Source organism: Eurosta solidaginis, chromosome 5 (assembly GCF_040869045.1).
Source record: "Eurosta solidaginis isolate ZX-2024a chromosome 5, ASM4086904v1, whole genome shotgun sequence".
In the NCBI taxonomy this organism is placed as follows: domain Eukaryota; kingdom Metazoa; phylum Arthropoda; class Insecta; order Diptera; family Tephritidae; genus Eurosta; species Eurosta solidaginis.
The window spans coordinates 105,894,598-105,916,409 of record NC_090323.1 but is presented as its reverse complement, the minus strand read 5'-3'; the positions used below and the strand labels follow the sequence as shown (position 1 = coordinate 105,916,409).

Below are 21,812 nucleotides of genomic sequence, written 5' to 3'. Positions count from 1 at the left end.
CGTTTCTGCGTTCCAACTTATTAATTTTTTCTTTAAAAATTAAAGAAATGTTTCTCGATTTTGAGTTGATGCGTCCACTAGGTTAACCAATATATCGCACACTACTTAACTACAAAAGAGTCACAACTTGAAAAATGTAAATGTTCAGGAGAGAAGAAAAACGGTTTATGTGAAAACGTCTGTAATGTTATACTGAAATCCAGTTTTACAAAGAAGGAGACCTTCATTATAAAATGAATTGACGAAATTTTGTTGTAATTATTTGTTTAGGGACAAAATATATAGCAGTTTTGAATTTTTTTTTTTTTTTTTTTTTTTTTTTTGAATTATGACTATTTATGACAATTATATATGACAATTATTTATCAAAGAAGACACATTTCACAATAATACAAGCAAATTTACTTACTCTTTACGTATAAAAAGATACAATAAACTTTAAAACTTTTTTGCAACAAGATAATCAGGATCTAAAATAATACGCCTTATGCGTAAAAAAAACTGTTCACTTGTTCTTAAGCACATTGACACTACTAAAAATAGTACTCATTAGTTGATACAGCGCAAGTGATACAATCAACACCAAAGCTGGCATAACGGTAATTTTCCAGTTAAAGAAGAAAATAATGACATCGAAATTTAAGGGGCAGTTAGAGATGTGTACTGTGAATTGGTTTATGGAAAAAACACATTTTGAAAAATTTTAAGTTATTACTCTTTTGTAGTTAGTGTGCGATATGTTTGTCTTATAGTTGCCGTAGTGTGGTGGTAGCGTGCTCCGCCTACCACATCGAAAATCCTGGATTCAGGCCCCGGCAAAACAACATCAAAATTTTAGAAACAAGTTTTATCAATTAGAAGCAAATTTTTCTAACGCGGTCGCCCCTCTGCAGTGTTTGGCAAGCACTCCGAGTGTACTTCTGCCATGAAAAGCTCTTAGTGAAAACTCATCTGCTTTACAGATGCCGTTCGGAGTCGGCATAAAACAAGTAGATCCCGTCCCGCCAATTTGCAAGAAAAATTAAAAGGAGCACGAAACAAATTGGAAGAGAAGATCTCTTCGGAGGTTATCGCGCCTTGCATTTGTTTATTTTTTTTGTTTATAGTAAAATCCCGAAATATCAAACAATAAAAGTAGATTTTTACACATCCATGATTCTTCCGACGAAAAAAACAACTTGTTTCAACAAATATTTCTAATTATTTGCACATAAATAAGTTATAATTTTAGTTGTTACTATGTAGTTTTAAAGGTCGCGGGTTCGAATCGACCTCAAGGCCTAACAATAATTATTTTATCTTATTAATGTTGTATTCTTAAATAAAAACATTTTTAAATTAGAATAGAAGAAAGAAAAAATTTTAGACAACTGCCAAAGCTCTATACAATCGAGCTCGAGGCCTAACAATAATTATACAACGAGCTTTGGCAGCTGTCTAAAATTTATTTTTTCTTCTATTTTAATTAAACATTTTTTTCATTTAAGAAAAAAAATAAAAATATAATTATTGTTAGATAGGCCTTGAGCTCGATTTGAATCAGCGTTCTTACAAATCAGTAGACCGATATAACAACAAAAATTGGTATTTAATTTTTATATTAACCCTGCGGCGAATATGGGAAGATAGCCATGCAAAGCTACGGCTTCACACAACAGGTTTAACCACTACCTCTGAACTGGTGCTAATCGGATGCAGAGAGGGACAATTGGCAATCATTCCTATGCCACCAGTGCAAAAGTCTGAGAAATATAACGTGGTATGCAGATCATAAGAAAGCGCTTGAGAAATTTTCTTATTTTCGTTTGTAACGTGATATATCAAGGTATGATTGGTTGGTTCTTGCCAGACAATCCTTCTCCGGCCATGCGTATATCAGCTTCAGCATTCCCCTAAAGAGCCTAGAGAAGGGAGGAACCTTTAGAAATCCTAGGCCAACGAACTGGACGAGATTATGGAAGCATGTATAAACAAAACTGGGACATTTAAAGAGGTTGCCAATGTGGAAGATGATTCAGAAGAGCCAGCAGACAGTACTCACACTTCGATAACTTAGCGGGTAGTGCCGGGCTTGGTGTAGCATTATGCGTCATACCCACCTATGCAATACACTTGCGGCATTACGCATCATGAACTTCTATGCCAAATACTTCTTAGTAACAATCATATTACAATATTATACAACATAAATTATTGAACTAACACAGCGGTTAGCTAACATCAATGGAATGTCCGTTCAAAGCTAATAAATTCTGCTTAATACTTACATACAACCAATAATGTGAATTAACCAAATACTCACATTGATCTGCTGAATTTGCAAGCAGGCATACAAATCTACATGTATGCAAGCATGTATACAAATCTACATGTATGCAAGCATGCATACAAATCTACATGTATTCAAGCATGTATACAAATCTACATGTATACAAAGCATGTATACAAACCTACATGTATGCATACCCCGTTACCAATGTACATATTTTTAGTTTATTAGTATTAAGATAATAATGAATGTATAGGTTAAGTAAATAACTATAAAAGGGAAAGAATTTATTTAATAAAAAGAATTAATGTGTGACTACCAAACCCTTCACATCTTTTTATGCTAAATCAAACATTTCATGGCGATCCTGCCAGCCTGATCTTAAATTAGCTGAAAATTTGCTCTTAAGCAAAATTAGCTAGATCTTGCTGGAGGAAAAGATCCTAACAGATTTGGCTAAAAATCTGAAAGGTCCTGCCAAGTTTAAAACATAGAGAAAAATTTTTTTTTAGAGATCATGTTGGATAAAAATCCTGCACAGAGGAAAAGGAGCATTAATTACGTCGCAATCTAGATCAACCCAACGTAACTTGGTATGACAACTACCAATAATATTTTAACGGACTTTTGGCAAATTAGAATAAACTCATGGTGGTTATCTGGATCAATTAGTTATGAACGTTTTCTTGAAGCAAAATAATGAAAGCTCAATAATAAATTAAACGCATAAATGGATTGGAATAATCATAATATGTGGCCGGACACTAAATAAATGCAGAGTAGCAAACCAACAGGACATAAAGGACAATACGACTGGAAGCGAATGTTATGTATATTAGGTATATTTAAATTATTTAAATTTTTAGAATCAATTGAGCGGCCTTTAAGAACGCTAAGCCATTAGCAAAAACGAGTTTTTGCTTAGGAATTTTTTTTTCTCTCTAAAATAGGAATTGAAATAATTAAGGAAAATTAGTTGGGAAAAAAAATTTTAAATAAAATAGAAATAGGAAAAACATTTGTGTAAAACGTTGAACAAATTTAAAAAAAAAACAAAAAAAAAAAAAATAGATAATATAAAAATCTAATTTGACGTAAAATTTTTATGGAAAAAAGAAGTAGCAGGAAAATTAAAAATTTTTTATTAAAAAAAAAGGCTAAAATGCTAAAAATCTTAAATTAAAATTTATAAGAAAAAAAATTCAAGTAAATTGGAATGTTTAGGACACTTCTGTAAAATAGTCAATCAACTTCAGACAGTTCACCTATCCTCTAAAGAAAGCCCATAGAACATTTTAATAAGGTTTAAAAATTAAAATTACCATAACTACTAAAATGCAAAGAAACTCCTCAGATCTTCCTCTCTATTGGTATACCCGACACACTAGGGACCTACAAAAAGAGTTAGAAGGATTAAAGAAATTGTGGAAGATAATAGGAATGGAAAGGGAACCCACAATAGAGGACATTATAAACCCCACTACCAGGGAAGAGGAAATAATGTGTATGATTAGGATAGTGTTCCCCGAAAATTCCAAATGTTAAGTAGCACCAAAAAAAAAAAAAAATATATATATATATTAAAAGCTCGTTTAATACGAATAGATAAGAATATTTCTAAATATATTATAAACTACGCTAAGAACATTTTTTTTTGGAATATTAAAATTTTTTTTACAAAAATATTTTTTATCAACAATATCCACAAAATAAAAAGCCATAAAAGAAAATATCTAACTTCTTATTTAAATTAGAGAACTTTCAAGATGTCTTGGTGGACAAAAATAGCCCAAGGCATTATGGTAGCCATAGCTGGCTACGAGGTAGGTAAAGAAAGCTCTGAAACAACAGATAACAAGATAATCAAGTATGAGCCACCAACTAAGGTAAATACAGAAAATACTCCGAGCATCCCAGATGTTTGGTTAGCAGTTATAGTTGTGTATTCATGCTATTGATCATCACAATAGCTATGATGCTCAAAAACTATATGAAGCACAAATTTAAGCAGGTAAAACCCGCCACAACTCGTATCTAACCCATTACCTAAACCAAACCAAAGCTGAGGAAGAGCGATAAACAATTCGAGTAAATCTCAAATAGCAAACCTAAAAATGTCAAAATCGACAGTAAAGGCAGCCCTGCCTAAAGCGAACAGCAAATCAAAAAATTGCCTAACACCTCTGAATGCTCCTATATATAAATATAGATATATTAACGCGCTATATAAATTTGCAATAAAAGACTAGTCGCGCTCGTTTTCATCTTACAATAGAAAAATGGTAGCGTAGAAAATTTTCAAGTAACCAGATTGTTCAGGAAGTTATTGACTTAGGACAATATTCGAGCAGGCATAAAGAAATGCCGGCAATCCAGGACTTGAAATTTATAAGGAAAAACACAGTTGTCCTGAGGGACAAATTGGTGATAAAGAATTGAATATTTACTGCAGTAGACGAATTTATAAAATAATAATTTTTAACCAAGTTCTCTAAGATCAAATAATAGCACTAACCAAAGAGGTTGTGCATGTGACAATCCCGGTATAAAAATAAAAATATTCTTCATAAAAGTCATGACTATTCTGTCTTGGTGGCCGCCGCAGAAATCGCATGACACATAAGATCAAAGATATTGCTGGAAAATAGGGAAATTATTAAAAATTTAAAGATACGAATTTTTTTTACACCCACTGTACCTTCCACTTATCCATTAATAAAACTACTATCAATACATAGCTACCCCGCTCTTCCATCAGCAACCCCCTCTATTGTAAATACAATTTATTACAGATTTACTTTATTATAAACGAAAAAAAATGTCATGTGAAAAAAAAAATCCTTTTTCCTTGAATAATTTAAATAAAATAATTTATTACCTAGGTCTCATAAGGTCATATTTTTCTATTAGGGAAGTACTCTACTTTAGCTCCAATAGATTATAAAGTATTAATAGGAAAATAGTTTGCATAAGTTACTAAATAATGGTAGGATAAAAATGGTACGAACAATAAAAATAATTTAGAAACTAGTAATAGAAGCAATAAAGATAAGGAATTAGTAGTCCATCTAAGATATCTCTTGAAAATAATCTAAACATAAATATTCCAACTTACTCAGTTATTTAATAATAATTCGTATATAAGCAATTGAAAACAAAATTTTGTTTCTGCTTCATATTTTCATATAAATATTAGAAAATAATTTCAAAAAAAAAAAAACCGGATTTTAAGTGAGTGCACACATTTAAAATCCAGCTATAAAATATATACAGTAAATACAATAAGTAAATTAAGTAAAATAATCATTAAACTTAAAATTTTGACAAAAAAGGGATATGCATAAAATGTAAACAATAAAAATATCAAGGTCAGCAAATCAGAAACAAAGCAAACAACCTCTTTCACTACAATATCAAGTTACAGTAAAATATCAAAATCATTGAAAATACGACGAAGAGTCATACAATTGTTCACAAAACAATTATATAACCCTCTTTTTCTAAGGCGGATGGTCATAATGCGTCATACCCACCTATGCAATACACTTGCGGTATTGCGCATCATGAACTTCTATGCCAAATACTTCTTAGTAACAATAATATTACAATATTATACAACATAAATTATTGAACTAACACAGCGGTTAGCTAACATCAATGGAATGCCGAATATGAAACCCTTGTCCGTTCACAGCTAATAAATTCTGCTTATTACTTACATGCAACCAATAATGTGAATTAACCAAATACTCACATTGATCTGCTGACTTTGCACGCAGGCATACAAATCTACATTTATGCAAGCATGCATACAAATCTACATGTATACAAAGCATGTATACAAACCTACATGTATGCATACCCCGTTACCAATGTACATGCTTTTAGTTTATTAGTATTAAGATAATTATGACTGTATGGGTTAAGTAAATAACTATAAAAGGGAAAGAATTTATTTAATAAGAAATGTTCGTACTGTCAAAATTCATGAGAAAGGTTGCAATCAGCTTGGCTAATGCTTTCACCTTTAATGACTCCGCCATCAATCAGCTTTGCCAGCATAGTTCGAAATTAATAATCAACATAAACGATTTCATTTCGTTTTGATATGGTAGAAAACGAAACAAAATCATTTTGTTAATTTGGCGTTCTTAACGTTAATAAACGAAACGAAATGACTTTGTTTCGTTTATTAACGTTAATTATCGTAACGAAATGATATCGGTTCGTTGGTTAAGCATGCCTGCTGTAAGGTATTGTGCACAATGTTTAGCAAACGCCATGAAAACAAAAAAATTATTTTGCAACAGTGTGTATGAGTTTTAAATGTGACAATAGTGTACACTCACGAAATTTTTATCAGTGAATTTTCTTGTTCACAGTTTTGCTTTACATTATCAGAATTTCAAAGTTTACACAATTTCTTGCGTATATTTAAAACTCACAGTTAGTGAATCCAGCCCAAACACATTTGACTTTTTCGTCGTTTTGGCGCTTTCGTTACGTCAGCAGGCGACTTTGAACACAAACCTCTAAATGGCTATGCTCTTTAGCCTCAGGCAACGCCAAAGCAACACAAAAAGAATTCAAAAGCTTGCGTTTTGGTTGATGCCCTTTGGGGAGTTATTTCTAATCCCTTTCTTCAATTTGAAATAATATCTTTATTTATGAATTTGGAAATTTGTTATTTAAAATTTTCATCATGACAAAAATCAAAATGGGACTTCGCGTTCATTGTGGCGGGGAAACTTTCAACGCGGGGTTTTTAAAGTGGTGCCAGCGGAAAAAACGACACATAAGTCGATTGTGTTTGGGTCTTAAAGCTTGAAGTAAATTTTGAGCACACATTTGAGTAGTTGAGCAACGAACGAGATATCTAGAACTCTTATTTAAAGGTATACTTACCTGGATTTGCATCAGTTGTTGATGAAGTCTTTGCTGCTGTTGAAACTGTTGCTGTGAGGAAACCACGCTTGGTTTTCCACTTGATGCGGTGTTTCATTTTTCTCCTCCTCCAATTTTGTTGTCTCATCGCCATCAACGCCATGAAAGACATACTCTTCCACGTTAAACCCTTCTGATTCCATTGCCTCTCGTAGCCGTGCCTGAAGATCGAGTTTATTGCTGGTTGTATTCAATCCACGGCTCTCCAACTCCTTCAGTTGCTGGATCTTCAATTCACTCTCCTTTGCCACGTCGTTGTTGTACTCTGCAAATCTGGAATTTATTCAACAATTCCTGTTCTGACACCAATTGTAACGAATTTCGGGAAGTGGCAGCTTGCTTTATTGTTGTTGTGCCTTTATTTAATAACCGCTTAGTGATGTGAGTATCACTTAGTGATACTAATATTCGTCACAATATGTATATTGCGTCAGGTTCTTACAGAAAGTATCAATATATAATAGAGCTGTGGTGATTAATAGTTATTATAGAATATAGACAACTCATTTTTAAATTGCGGTGGATTAGAAACCAGCCTTAATCTAGCTGGGAGTGAGTTCCAAAGACGAACCGCGTTAATGAAAAATTAACGCTCAGAAGTCAGAGATAATGCTTAATGTAAACATGCAGTGCTTACCTTGTTAATTGTAGAGACGGACGATTCTGTTACAAGGATAAAGATTTTTGAACTGAGGCGGCCACCGTGGTGTGATGGTAATGTGCTCCGCCTACCACACCGAAGATCCTGGGTTCGCGCCCCGTGCAAAGCAACATCAAAATTTTAGAAATAAGATTTTTAAATTAGAAGAAAATTTTTCTAAGCGGGGTCGCCCCTCGACAGTGTTTGGCAAGCACTCCGAGTGTATTTCTGCCATGAAATGCTCTCAGTGAAAACTCATCTGCCTTGCAGATGCCGTTCGGAGTCGGCATAAACCAAGTAGGTCCCGCCCCGCCAATTTGTATGAAAAATTAAAAAGGATCACGACGGAAATTGGAAGAGAAGCTTGGCCTTAAATCTCTTCGGAGGTTATCGCGCCTTACATTTATTTTTTATTTTTTGAACTGAGCCCCGTTTTCACCAAAGTCAATATTGTGCGATGATATTTGGTCGCTGCAACGGAGAAAGTTGTAGGGCTGCCAAATTTCCGACTTAGAACTCCCACGGAATATCTTAAGCATAAATTTAGCGCGTCCCCAATTACCATCACCGCCAAAGAGGTTGTGGATGCCATAAACCATCTAAAGCATTGGGCCCAGACGGCATAGCCATGCCGATGCTTAAAAGCCTAGGTAAAGAGGATTTCAAATATTTAGCACATGTATTCAACCTGTTCCCTTCAACCTTTGTCATCCCTGAAAAATGGCAAATGGCCAAGGTGCTCCCGCTACTAAAGCCTGGGAAAGCAGCTAACATAGGAGAGTCATATCGCCCGATATCTCTCCTATCGCCAGTAGCCAAGACACTTGAAGCCATTCTGCTCCCCTACTCAAAGCAAATTTGCAACTAGCCTATCATCAGCATGGCTTTAGAAAATTACATAGCACAACCACCGCTCTAAATGTCATTAGCACCCAGATAAATTGCGGTTTAAATCAAAACCCCCACCAAAAGCGGTCAACCATGGCACGTTACTGCAAGACCTGGAAGAGTCCACCCTTCCCCCAAGTCTTAAAAGGTGGACCGCAAATTATCTGGGTGGTCGGCAGGCATCGGTGCAATTTAGGAACGCAACATCCAAACCAAGAAGAATTAAACAAGGGGTGCCACAGGGTGGTGTCCTATCCCCACTTTTGTTTAACTTCTACATATCAAAGCTGCCTTCGCCACCAGAAGGAGTCACTATCGTTTCCTACGCCGATGACTGCACAATAATGGCCACAGGCCCAGGCCGACAGATCGATGAGATTTGCAACAAAATAACCGGTTACCTCCGTGATCTCTCCGGTTTTTTCGCCCCGCGAAACCTGACACGCAGCCGCAATTGTTCCGAAAATCCAGAGCCGTAATAAAATCTTCAAATCCCTTGATGGCAGTACCTGGGGAAAAGATAAAGAAACGCTCATTACTACATACGAAGCAATTGGCCAGCCGTTTACGTGCTACGCGTCCCCTATATGGTCGCCAAGCCTATAAACTACCCACTGGAAGAAGCTACAGGCCTGCCAAAATACTGCTCTCAGAATCGCTACGGGCTGTCTTATGTCCCCAGAACACCATCTACATAATGAGGCGACAATACTCCCCATCATGGAGAGAAATGAGATACTAACCAAACAGTTCCTGTTGAATACCCAGAAACCTGGGCATCCAAACAGACATCTGATTGCTGAGCCAACACAGCCTAGGGGCTTAAGGAGTCATCTCCGTAAGCATTTTGAGGAAATACGGCACCTGAGAACCCAGCCGTATGAAGCAAAAAACGCAAGCAGCCCCTTGGTGAACTCCACAAACAGGCGTCGGACCTTTATGCCGGGAATTGCCAGGTGAATCCAGTACTCAAAGGAAAGTACCCAAAACTTGTAGAAGAGGAACGCATACTCCCAGGGAAACGCGTGTCACTCTTGCTCAACTTCGTTCTCGATACTGTAACAGGTTAAACTCTTACCTATCCAGAATCAAACCCGACATACAAAATGTATGCCCCACTTGCAATGTGTCCCCACATGACATCAACCATCTCTTTAATTTGAATGTGGAACCAACGCGTCTAACACCCCTTTCATTATGGTCCACCCCTGTTGAAACAGCAAGCTTCCTTGGACTCCCGTTAGAGGATTTTGATGACAATTTGTGATCGGTCGCGGCTGTTAGGTGGGGCGAAGCACTGCTACAATAACAACAACATAAAGAGAGAGTATTTGGCCTTATACATATGTAGAAAATAGACCTGCCACCGCTCTTATTATGTTAAAATTATTAAGCGTTTTAGGATAAACTAGCCTTTACCGGCGGCTTCGCTCGCACCAAAGGCCACAAATATGTAATGTCGCTTTTGTGATTCACATCTCAAACTGAAATTTCAGTTGTAATTTTAAAAGTTCCTTTATGATTCAAATCATAAACAAAGCAAGTTTTAAAATTAGAACACACATGCAACACATGCTCCAACAATTTTTGCAGTGTGGATTTGACGATATATGTATGTGAGCTCAAGAAATTTGAAAATTCCTCCATAATTTGAAATTTATAAACGAATGCAGTTATGTTTATAAAAAAACTGGTAAAATTAGTCAGTGTTTATGCGATTGGTACCTTTTTTTATTTGTAAACTGATACATTTCTTTTCTAGGCTCACGGCAACACTGCCAACAGGTCTGAAAAGGGTTTCGTTTTCCCACGATTGTATAGGAAACGTGCATTAGTAAGTTTTTCTACTACTACTTCCTCTAATACTACTATTTTAAAAATACTTTTTTTAAATACTTTTATGTTCGTTGTTTGCGCGGCGTAGGCTGCCACCCGTCCCATCTCCTTCTTGTACATACGTATATCCATGAATTTATATATATTCCGTATCTTGTACTGTATTTTATTATATGGAATTGTATTATATTGAATTACCCATAAAATCAAAGAATTGTATTTACCCTTAAATTTCCCACTGGGAATCCTCTTGGACGTGTGGCAGCCTCCAACGCGCAAAATCCACCAAATGTAATTCGCCGCAAATGCAGGATGGCGATCTGGCAAAATCGCCACCTGTCAGAAAACAACCACTTTTTTTTGGTCTTGTAAATTTTTCATATAATTGTTGTCATCTTTGCCAGAAAAAGACAAGTTTTCCTAAATAAAGTTTTGTTTCGCGCAAATTATATAAATACGAATATCCCGGTTGCAGAGTTTTTTTGGAAATCAAAGTGCTGTTGAAAGATTGTAATTTGTGCTGTCGTGCGAACCATCGTTTTCCTGGAAAATCATCACCTTTTGTACCAAGCAACACTGTGCGAGGAACACCCAATTTACATACGGTATTGTATTGTTATATCCATTTTATGCTCGCGTCAATTGTATATTACAAACAACGTGAATCTTGCCATATAAACTTTGCGATAATCGCGCATCAGTACGGGTATTTCATATCGTACAACCACAGTACTGTATTCAACCGCAGTTGTTAAAATCACCCCTCAGGGAAATAAAGAATAAACCATAACCTAATCCAAGAAAGGTGTTATCAATTTGGGCACCACATTCTCGTGTTTGAGAACTTCCTCCTAGTGTGCAATACTACGCCGGAACTGCCGAAAGTTATCTGACCAACATCAGCTGTTCAATACATAGTCCAAGCACCTGTAACTACCAAGCATTTGCAGTTGGAATTCTTGGTCTACACGTACACGTATTTGCCTAATCTCATTGGAATCGGGTGTGAAGAAAGGTCATCCACAATTTGGTAAGAAGCCTCCACGAGGAAAAGGCGTAAGCGTGATCGAGTCAGCGGATAGCCAATCATTCCACCTCAAATCGGCGATTACCGAGGTGAGTCTCTAAATTAACTATTCGTATTGCAAAATGAATCGGCTTGCATATAATTAAATGTATGTGAAGGCGAAATGAATGTCAATAATGCGCTGCTTAACATAAAGTCGACGTCAGTCTATGGCTATTCCGTATTTCTTGCCAAAAAATGTATGTTTTTGTTTTCGTACTATTGCAACACAGTTCGGGAATTGGTTTTCGAGGTTGAGAGAGAATATTTTCATATCAGTTTTTTAGTGTTTTCGCAACCTTGTTGCGATGAATAGCGAAACGAAGCGTACGATATTTCCAATGTATTTTTATACTCCCCTAACACCCCAAAACACACAAACGTCTCACCTAGCACTCGCTGACACTGAAACCTATTTATGAGCCGAAAATAGGATCATCCCTGCTCTACAGTTTTGTTCTGTAGCTGCACGAAATAAGCTGTGAGCCACTGTATGTAGATTCAAAGGAAATTCAAGTACAGAACAATAATAGAGCGTACACAAATTTAGTTCGAATAAGTGATAATAATGTTAAATTTAGTGAACTGGCCGGAAAATACGTGTAGAAAATATTTATGTATACAAAGGAACATTACTACTAATGTAAGTACTGGTCATACCCTGTGCAAAGGTTATAATAATTTTTTATCACGGAGATAAATTACACTGTTGAAGACGGTTTGCAAAATATTGTGGAAAATCCTACGGACGATAGTGACAAAACCAACCTCATTTTATATGCAGGGCGGCTGACAGTGCCACTAAAATCGGAAATGTCAATAATTTTCTTCGAAAATGCGGCGTGAGCCCGTTGAAAATTCGGCGGATCTCCAAACCATCGAGAGCAGATTGAGAAAAAATTGCATCAAGTGCCAATTACCTTAAGAATACTACCATCAGTAGTTCGGCTTATTCTTCAGATTTTGTTTTTTTATATTGGCATAAATGTCACAGCCATACAGTAGCGTAGGTATTAAGTACGCTTTTGCAAAAAATAGTTCTCTTTATATTAGGGCGGGTCGATTTAAAAATCGCTCATTGCTCTGTGAAAATCGTATTCTAGGGATCAAAATAAGAAACTTTGCCGAAGGAACCATACCTCTAAAACGAATTCTGATGTCCCCCAATTTGGGTCGAACTTTTGGGTAGGGGCAAAATTTGAAAAATCCCACTTTGACCCATTTAGAGTGCTCCAATCGAGTCCAAATGTATGACCGACCCCCACTTACTTTGGAGGCCCGACCCACCGATGCCAGTGGCACACCCCTGGAACCCCCCCTAGGGGTTCACCATACAAACATTTCAAAAAATCGACGGTTTTGCACTTTACATGAAAAAATCAGCGAAATGCCTATGTTTTTTCTTTTTGGAGTTTATTTTTCTCTTTAGAAATTTATTTAGTCAGAAGATATGTAAATGAAAAAATGAATTTAACTTAGTAATAGAAAAGAAATTCAAAAAAATTATTAGAAATTATACTTTTTACAACCCTTTTAAAACCAAGGCATCACTGTGATGCATTTGCATGTCGTAAACATAGTTGTGTGGGTTTTTTATTCAACCGTTTTAAAAAATGAAGGTATCACTGTGACACAATTGCAGATCGTAAAATTGCTTGTGTTGTTTTTTCTAAGCCACCACAAGACACAGCAGGTAGAATTGAAATTACCATTTCATTCTTATTACCTCGTCTCGTATAACGCAACAGTTTTTGTGAATGCATTAAGTCGTTGTGCAGAACTCAATGTGTGAAGTTCTAGTTTCATTTAAAAAAAAATTAAAAAAAAAAATAATAAGTGAAGTGACCATTCCAAATCAAAAAGTTTACAATGAATCCACCATCCTCTACACCGTAAGATGAACAACTACATCAACAACTATCGAAAACCCAATGCGTCTGTACCCAAGCATGATGTTACTGTTTTTGGTGTGTCTACTGATTTAACTGTTAAGTTATGAAATGACCATTTACATAAATTAAAATTTAACAATTTGAATATTTGAAAAACAGCAAGCTAGACTTACGAAACTAGTCGACTAAAATTTGGACATATTTAAGTAATTGAAATTTAAGTAGCAAATTCCAAAATGACAATTAAAATGAATAAAAAATGAAAGATGTTGCTGCTGCTTGCCTGCCGTGGAGCCGGAAATGACCAAACCGAATATGGTCGGTTGCAATAGCAGGCTTCCTATCGATGAAGTTGGTGTACCGCTCACCATGATTTTGGCGTACACGTCTGCGCCGATTACGAGCCGAATAGGCGACGAAACATAAAATTTTGGATCTACTAATCGCATGAATTGCAATGGCGTAGCAATCTTTGGGTCCAGATTTGTTCGTGGACTTATTTTTGCATACCCCTCAACTACCGTCGCCAGTGTCGGGATCCGCTCGGTTACGCCATGTTTTCCACGAAAGGTTATGTGACGACTTTTACTGTGGCCACCCCCTGCACGATCCAGTTGAATTTCTCGTGCTAGCTCTTTGTCGATAGTCGTATTCGGAGAACACGGGTCAATGAGTGCCCGCACAAGGTGAAGTCGGCCACCGGACTCAATTTTGACTATGGCGGTAGGTGCTATCGGCTCGAGGGTGGTCAAAATTGGTGCAGATGCAATTGAGGCTATTCTCCCTGCTCGAAATCCTTTCGGTGTTGCGCGTTGGAGGGTGAACAATTTGATCTCGTTGGCTCGATTAGGCTCTTTCCGCTTATACGGTTTGCTTGCGTTAGGAGCTCTGTGATCATTGCGACGTTTGGACGGTCGGAAAGTATTTGATGCCGAGCCGCCCTGTCGCCAATTTTTTTGCGGAGCAGCACGAGATGCTGAGCTTCCCAAACGTTGACGAACTGGTGTACGAAAGTCTCTACCAGTAAGGCTTCGTGGTACCGGCGATTGGAAAGTATTTAATGTCAAGTCGCGCGACCGCCTTTCGTATTGGATGCAGCGCCACTGCCTTCTATTGGAAGAACGCCAACTGCCTCACTTTGCTCCAACTCCTCTTCCTCAACCTGTTGAGCCCACGATTTTGTCTCCTCAGTGACGTGAATGGACAAAGTGTCGTCATAATCGTCGTCTACGTCGCGGCGACGTAAAGGCCCCGTTGACGTCGGCCGCTCGTTGGCGTCGGCTTCTATATGAAGTGTGGTGTGATGCTTCTCACCACAAGGATGGCAGCGTGCAGTTCTTGGACAAATTTCCATGCGATGAAACGGAGAAAGGCAATTTGGGCAGTATTTGTGGATGAGTACCACCCGTAACCTCTCCTCCGGTGACTTGCCACGATACTGAGGGCATAGCCTTATCCCATGGTTGTTGTTGCAGATGCGGCATGGTATCGGGAAGGAATGTGAACCATGTTCTGACTTTTTGTGAGATGCGACAAAACGAGACATTCTGTAATGAAAAGAATGTGTTTTAGTGAAAAGGTAATGAAAATGGAAAATGGAGGCGATGGGCGGGTGATGAGTGACGAGGCGTTTAGTATCCTTGATTAGTCGGTGGATTCACTCGATGGTAGTCGGACAAGTTTGACGATTGGTCGTGTGACTAGTCATTTCTCGGTCCGAACCTTCACTACTCGTACGCGATTGTCCGCACCGCGATGTATATCGATGACTCGGCCAAGTCGCCATTCATTTGGAGGCACGTTATCTTCACGGATCACGACGAGATCATCCGCTTTCATGTCCGGTTGCTGTCGCTTCCACTTAGTCCTCTCTTGCAGCTCCGTAAGGTATTCGTTCTTCCATCGTTGACAGAATGAATGATGCAATACTTTCATCTTTTGCCATCGGTTAATCACTGATGCTGGATTCTCGCTAACCTCAATCTCCGGGGGAGATAACAGAGGGGCGCCTATAAGAAAATGTCCAGGAGTCAATGGTTCTAAGCTCGATGGGGCATTTGAAGCGGGACTAAGAGGTCTTGAGTTAAGACAAGCCTCAATTCTACATAAAAGTGTCGAAAACTCCTCAAACGTATATTTGAGTCCAGATGCTACTTTTCTAAAATGGGTTTTAAAGCTCTTCACGCCAGCCTCCCATAAGCCCCCCATGTGAGAAGCTGATGTGGGTATGAAATGCCAAGAAAGTTCTTGATAGAAGTACGTCGAAAGAAGTGCAGTACGAGAATCAGATATAAAAGCCTTAAATTCAGCCTTTAGGGATCTAGATGCTCCAACGAACTTGGTTCCGCTGTCTGAATATACATTTTTGGGACATCCTCGGCGCGATATAAACCTAGAAAAGGCTGCTAGAAAGGTGGTAGTGCTAAGGTCATTTGTGGGTTCTAGATGAATGGCCTTCGTTGTGAAACAAACGAAAAGACAAACGTGTTCCCTTTGTAATAACACAAGCTCTACCTCTATAGTTTTTTATCTCGAAAGGACCTGCAAAATCAACGCCGGTTATTGTAAATGCCCTAGAAAAAGTCGTGCGTTCTGAAGGTAGGGAAGCCATGATTTGAGATTGCGTTTGATTTTTGTATATAGTACATACCTTGCAATTGTGGATGACTGACTTGATCATAACTTTGATCCGAGGGATCCAATATTGTGCTCGAATGATGCGCAACAATAACTGATGTTCTCCATGAATTGATATTTCATGGATAAACTTCACTAACAAGCGTGAGTAATGGCAGTTATACGGCAGAAGGATTGGGTGCCGTTCTTTGTAACTAAGGTCTCGCGATGCTCCGAGACGACCTCCGATTCTTAAAACTCCGCTTGAGTCGATAAATGGATTTAAGGCTAGAATTTCGCTTTTAGCGCTTATCGCAAGTCCGGATTTTAAATTCGAAACCTCCGCTGGAAAATGTTGTTGCTGGCAGAGGGCAATTATTCGCTGGGTTGTACCTTTTATTTCCTCCGCAGAGATTGATACAGAAGCTGCTTGAAACATTGATTTCTGAGTGGGGTGGGTCCTTTGGATGAAACGAAAGACGTACGATAGAACTCGTAAAGCCCTTGGAAGCGAAGAGAAGCGTTGGAGTATATCCGACACTTCAACGACTTTCGTTGCGTGGGAGAGCACGCGCTTTCCCTCTTCGTCAGTTTGGAAGCCCGACTCTTGTTTTGGCCATTCTGACTTGCCTTCTTGCAGCCAAGAAGGGCCCTGCCACCACAAGGAGTTTTCAATTAAGTCCTGCGCTGTCACTCCACGGCTAGCTAAATCGGCAGGATTCGCCGCTGAATCGACGTGATACCAATGGTGTTGTCCAACCTTGTCGATGATTTTGGTAACCCTGTGGGACACGAAGGTTGACCAAGAGCATGGTGGCTTTCTAAGCCACGCTAGCACTATAATGGAGTCAGTCCTGTAGTGATCGAAGATCCAGGTTCATGACTACAGCGTCCATCATTTCAGCTAGCAATACTGCTCCACACAATTCGAGACGAGAAAGGGAGATCGTTTTCACCGGGGCTACTCTGGTTTTTGCTAACAGAAGATTTACATGGACGGCACTGCCTTCATCTACGCGCATATAAATGGTTGCCACGTATGCCTTTTCGGAGGCGTCGCAAAATCCGTGGAGTTCCATTTTGCACTGTGGAGAAAACCTAACCCATCGTGGAACCCGAATGTTATTAATAGCTGGATACTCCACCGAAAATTTTTGCCACCGGTCTAATGTGCTTGAAGACACTTCTTCATCCCAACCTGTTCCGTCTAACCAAACATTTTGCATCATACTGCATTATTGGAGCAAGCCACCCGAGAGGATCAAAAGGTTTCGCAATTGCTGACAAAATCTTACGTTTAGTTACTTCTTGACCTTGATCGAATTCTTTCGCAGTGAAGTAGAAATGATCCGAACATGCATTCAATCGAATGCCGAGGGCTTTAACGCTGCTTGCGTCCTCGAAGTCTAAGAAGTCTTGGCTAAGCAGATGAGCTGCAGGAATATCGCTCAAGACTTGCCTACAGTTGGCGGCCCACTTTCTAAGAGGAAAGCCTGCTGAATATAAGACGCCAGAAATTTAATCACGCGCTTGGATTGTGGATTCCAAGTCGTGCCCACCTGCAAGTACGTCGTCGACTTGCATATGTCGCGTTAAAATAGTCGCGGCGGCTGGATGTGAATCTTGAACGCCGTCTGCCAATTGAAGCAATGTTCTTATTGCTAGGTACGGAGCACACTTTACCCCGAAAGTTACCGTATTCAATTGAAATTGACGGATGGGTTCATCTGTAGACTCACGGAAGAGAATTCGTTGAAATTTCCTCTGCTGAGGATGGACAAATATTTGGCGATACATCTTCTCGATGTCGCTACTAAAAACGAATTTGAACAGCCTCCATCTAAGAGTTAAGATCGTAATATCGCTTTGTAGGACGGGACCAGGAAGCAGAGCATCGTTTAAACTCACGCCGTTATCTGATGGACACGAAGCGTTAAACACCACTCTCACCTTCGTAGAAGTGCTTTCTGGCTTACTCACCGCATTATGGGGTAAGTAATAGGATTCGGACGGATTTTCGGACAGGCTTAGTCGGATTTCAGACATATGACCTAACTGATCACATTCTTTAAGGACTCTTGTATACTCCTCTCGTAAAGAGGGGTTTTTGGCTAGCCTACCTTCACAACGAAAATATTGCGAGAACGCAGTTTTACGTGAACACCCTAAAGAAATATCTGCTGGGAAATTCTTTCGAAAGGGTAAAGAGACCGTATATCTCCCCGTATCCGTTCGCGTCGTAGTTGCTTTGTAAATCTCCTCGCAGTATTCCTCATCGGCCGTACGGATCGCTCCACATGATTTGCGGATAGACATCACCTCCAAGCACAAGATCAACTAATTTTATTCCCGGGAAGTTTTGTTGGATGACAGGGTCAACATCGACGGTTGGCAGACTGCCTGTCAATTGAGGTAACACTAAAGCCGTAGTGCTGATGGACACCGTTGTATCAAGGGGTGAGCCTATATGGATACGGCAGGCTAGGGTGGAATGAGCGGACACCTTATTGTTGATACCTGACACTAGCGTTCACTTTTTTGACTGGAAGCCCAATACTAATAATATGTAATGTGCCCAATACTAATATAAGTAATAAACGCGCACTCGGAGCCGGAGTCTATTAAGGCTCGGGCCGAGTATACTGTATCACTATATCGCAGGTGGATTTGAGCTGTTCCCAGTAGGATACCTTTATGTGTGTTCGAAAAACACGATTGGACTTGACTCGGAGAGTCACTGGTGGTCTGAGTGCGACTTTGTTCAGAAGTGGTCCGTTTGGAAGTAGTGCCGGTACCACTCGGCGTTGAACTCGAAGAGCCCGGTTTTGACGAGCAGTTTGCCTGGACTGGGTTTAAATGCAGGAGAGTATGATGTCGTGCATGGCAAGTTGAACAGTTGTAGGCGCTGTTGCATTTCGCCACACCATGTCCGGAAGACAAACAGTTCAGACACAAATTGGTCCTTCTCACATGCTTACTGCGATCAGACGGAGTCATCTTTAGGAAGCGTGAGCAGGATCGAACGTGGTGAGCATCACGACTGCAGAGTTTGCATTTCGCATTTGATACGCTTGCCTGAAAAGTGTTCAATTTTTTGCGGTTCCCCTCGTTTTGTGCTTTGAAGGGTTGAGATTTGGTCGGCTATGAGCTTCGCAAGTCAAAAACAGTTTCCAAAGTCTGGAAGCGACTTGTTAGAAACTTGTCCATATAACTCCATTTTGAGATTTCGGTTTTATCTTGAACCGATTTCTCCCACAAGGAAAGCGTAGCTTCCGGAAGTTTCGTGGAGCAGAGGTACGTAATGATCGCATCCCAATTTGATATGTCAACTTTATGAATCTGGAGTGCCGAAATGCAATTACTTATTCCCCGCTGAAGTTGTTTGATTGCACTTCCAGATTCAGTTCCTACGGGAGGGGGGGGGGGGGGGGGGGAGGTTGAAGAGGATTTTCAATTGGCTATTAACAAGAATTCGTCAGGTTCTTCCACGCGGTTTCGAAACCTTCATTTGTAAGGGGACATTTGCTTACTATTTCTCTTGCTTCGCCCTCAGTTTTTTTTATTAAATGGCATAATTTTTCTACTGAGGCGAGCCCCTGATTCTTTATGTAAATGGCCGTGAATAAGTCACGGAATGTTGGCCATGACAAATAATCTCCCTTAAAAACTTCGGTATCACAAGGCGGAAGCCTAATATTGCGTTACCTAACCGAGTCGTCGCTTGATTTTTCAGAGGCTTTATCTTTTTGCTTTGTAGCTAGGTCACCTATCAACTCTATGCACTTCATATACGTCGTGTACGCTAACTTATACTTTTTCTTCGCTGCACTAGCATCTTTGGAAGATGTTGCAGAATCTGACCCCTGAAACTCACTATAGCTGCGTTTTATTTTGCCCCACAGCTCTTTAGCCTCCTCCCTTTGGGTTTCGATGACTGACTGATTGGGGTTTTCGAATTCACGAAAGTCCGCCTCGAGGTCTATCAAAGACTCAACTAATTGGTTGAAACTTGCCTTTTTTTATTAGTTTGTTGGATGAAAAAATTTACTGTGGATTATTAAAAACTTGGACGAAATCCGAAAAACGCACGTAGTGCTAAAGTGTTTTTAAAATCCAAAATTATTAAAATTGGCGTAAAACTTAAGTAGCCTACAGGTATCGTAAACTTTTTGCCGCTAAAAATTTCAAACTTGTCACCGAAATAGCACACTGGTAAATAGGATGAATTTGAACGGAAAAATAAATTTCAGTAAGAACACCAACCAAAATCCCGAAATAACTCACCAAAATCTAGAAATATTAGTATAATACAACTAAATAAGTGAGCAGAAAAAAGAGAAAAACTCGAAATTTATGTACAAAAATATTTATTTATTATTTCAAAAATGATCACAAATTATTTGAAAAATTCATGTATATACGCAAATTCGCCTTGATTTGTTTACTTCTTTTATTTCGTTTTTCTTGCACTTGTTTTTAATAATGCGATAGCAAATCGCTATTATTATGACTTTTATAAATGAAAACGATTATATTTAATGGTAATTTCCGATCAGTTTTATTAATTTATATGTAGTTTTTCAGCTTTACTGATCTATTAGGGTCAAGTGCATCGATTATAATTGTCGAAATAAACGCGGCACGAGTGATTTTGTATTCATACAAATTATGTGATAATCAATTATTTAAATTGAATTTAAAGTGCAGTGCTGTGTTGTGATTAATTTAAAGGGAAAAAAAAACAGTGTCCAATGCGCAATTTTGGCCGGATATTTGTGCCACCGATGAACAAAAATAATAGCAATTTGAAGACGGACGGTAAAAATGTAAGGAAATTCCCAATTTGGACACTTGTTCACGTATTTAAAAAGATTAATTTCGAAAAAAAACTTACTGCGGTTTGTTTGGCTGCGGAATTATAATTAAACATTTTGGCGGCCACCGTGGTGTGATGGTAGCGTGCTCCGCCTACCACACCGTATGCTCTGGGTTCGCACCCCGGGCAAAGCAACATCAAAATTTTAGAAATAAGGTTTTTAAATTAGAAGAAAATTTTTCTAAGCGGGGTCGCCCCTCGGCAGTGTTTGGCAAGCGCTCCGGGTGTATTTCTGCCATGAAAAGCTCTCAGTGAAAACTCATCTGCCTTGCAGATGCCGTTCGGAGTCGGCATAAAACATGTAGGTCCCGTCCGGCCAATTTGTAGGGAAAATGAAGAGGTGCACGACGCAAATTGGAAGAGAAGCTCGGCCTTAGATCTCTTCGGAGGTTATCGCGCCTTACATTTATTTTTTTTTTTTTTTAATTAAAATTTTTTTTTTTTGTTAAACTCCGCGAAAATAACTTTTAATATGGTTATTTTAGTTTTCTTATTGAATTTGAATTTTGCACAGAAATCTTCACCCGTATTTGATTATTCTCTTTTTTTTTTTGGTGAATGTGGGAGTAGGATGGATATGTATGTACTTTGTATATTCGGCACCTGTTGGCTTAAGTGTCCTTCTTTGATATCAAAGCTCTTGTAGGAAATATTGCTTGTTCGTAGAACGGCTACGAAGGACCATGCACACAAATTGCGGGAATGAAACCAATTGTGTTTTGCGAAAAGAAATAAAAACAAGATAATTAGTATTTATGCATAGGAATATGTATAATAATTAAAAA

The 21,812-nt window shown here is 38.6% G+C and overlaps 1 protein-coding gene across 5 annotated transcripts in view; it reads left to right on the top strand.

Annotated features, from left to right (window-relative positions):
- Nucleotides 1-21,812, top strand: part of kto (kohtalo) — a 693,872-nt gene that overhangs the window by 425,634 nt on the left and 246,426 nt on the right. The window contains exon 9 of one of the 5 annotated variants that reach the window (XM_067791818.1): nt 1,630-5,424. The exons of the other annotated variants lie outside the window; for them this stretch is intronic. Coding sequence (XP_067647919.1) covers nt 1,630-1,677 — 48 coding nt within the window. The 3' untranslated portion in view covers nt 1,678-5,424. Of the gene's footprint in view, nt 1-1,629; nt 5,425-21,812 lie in introns of those variants that run through there. 5 annotated transcript variants of the gene reach the window in all.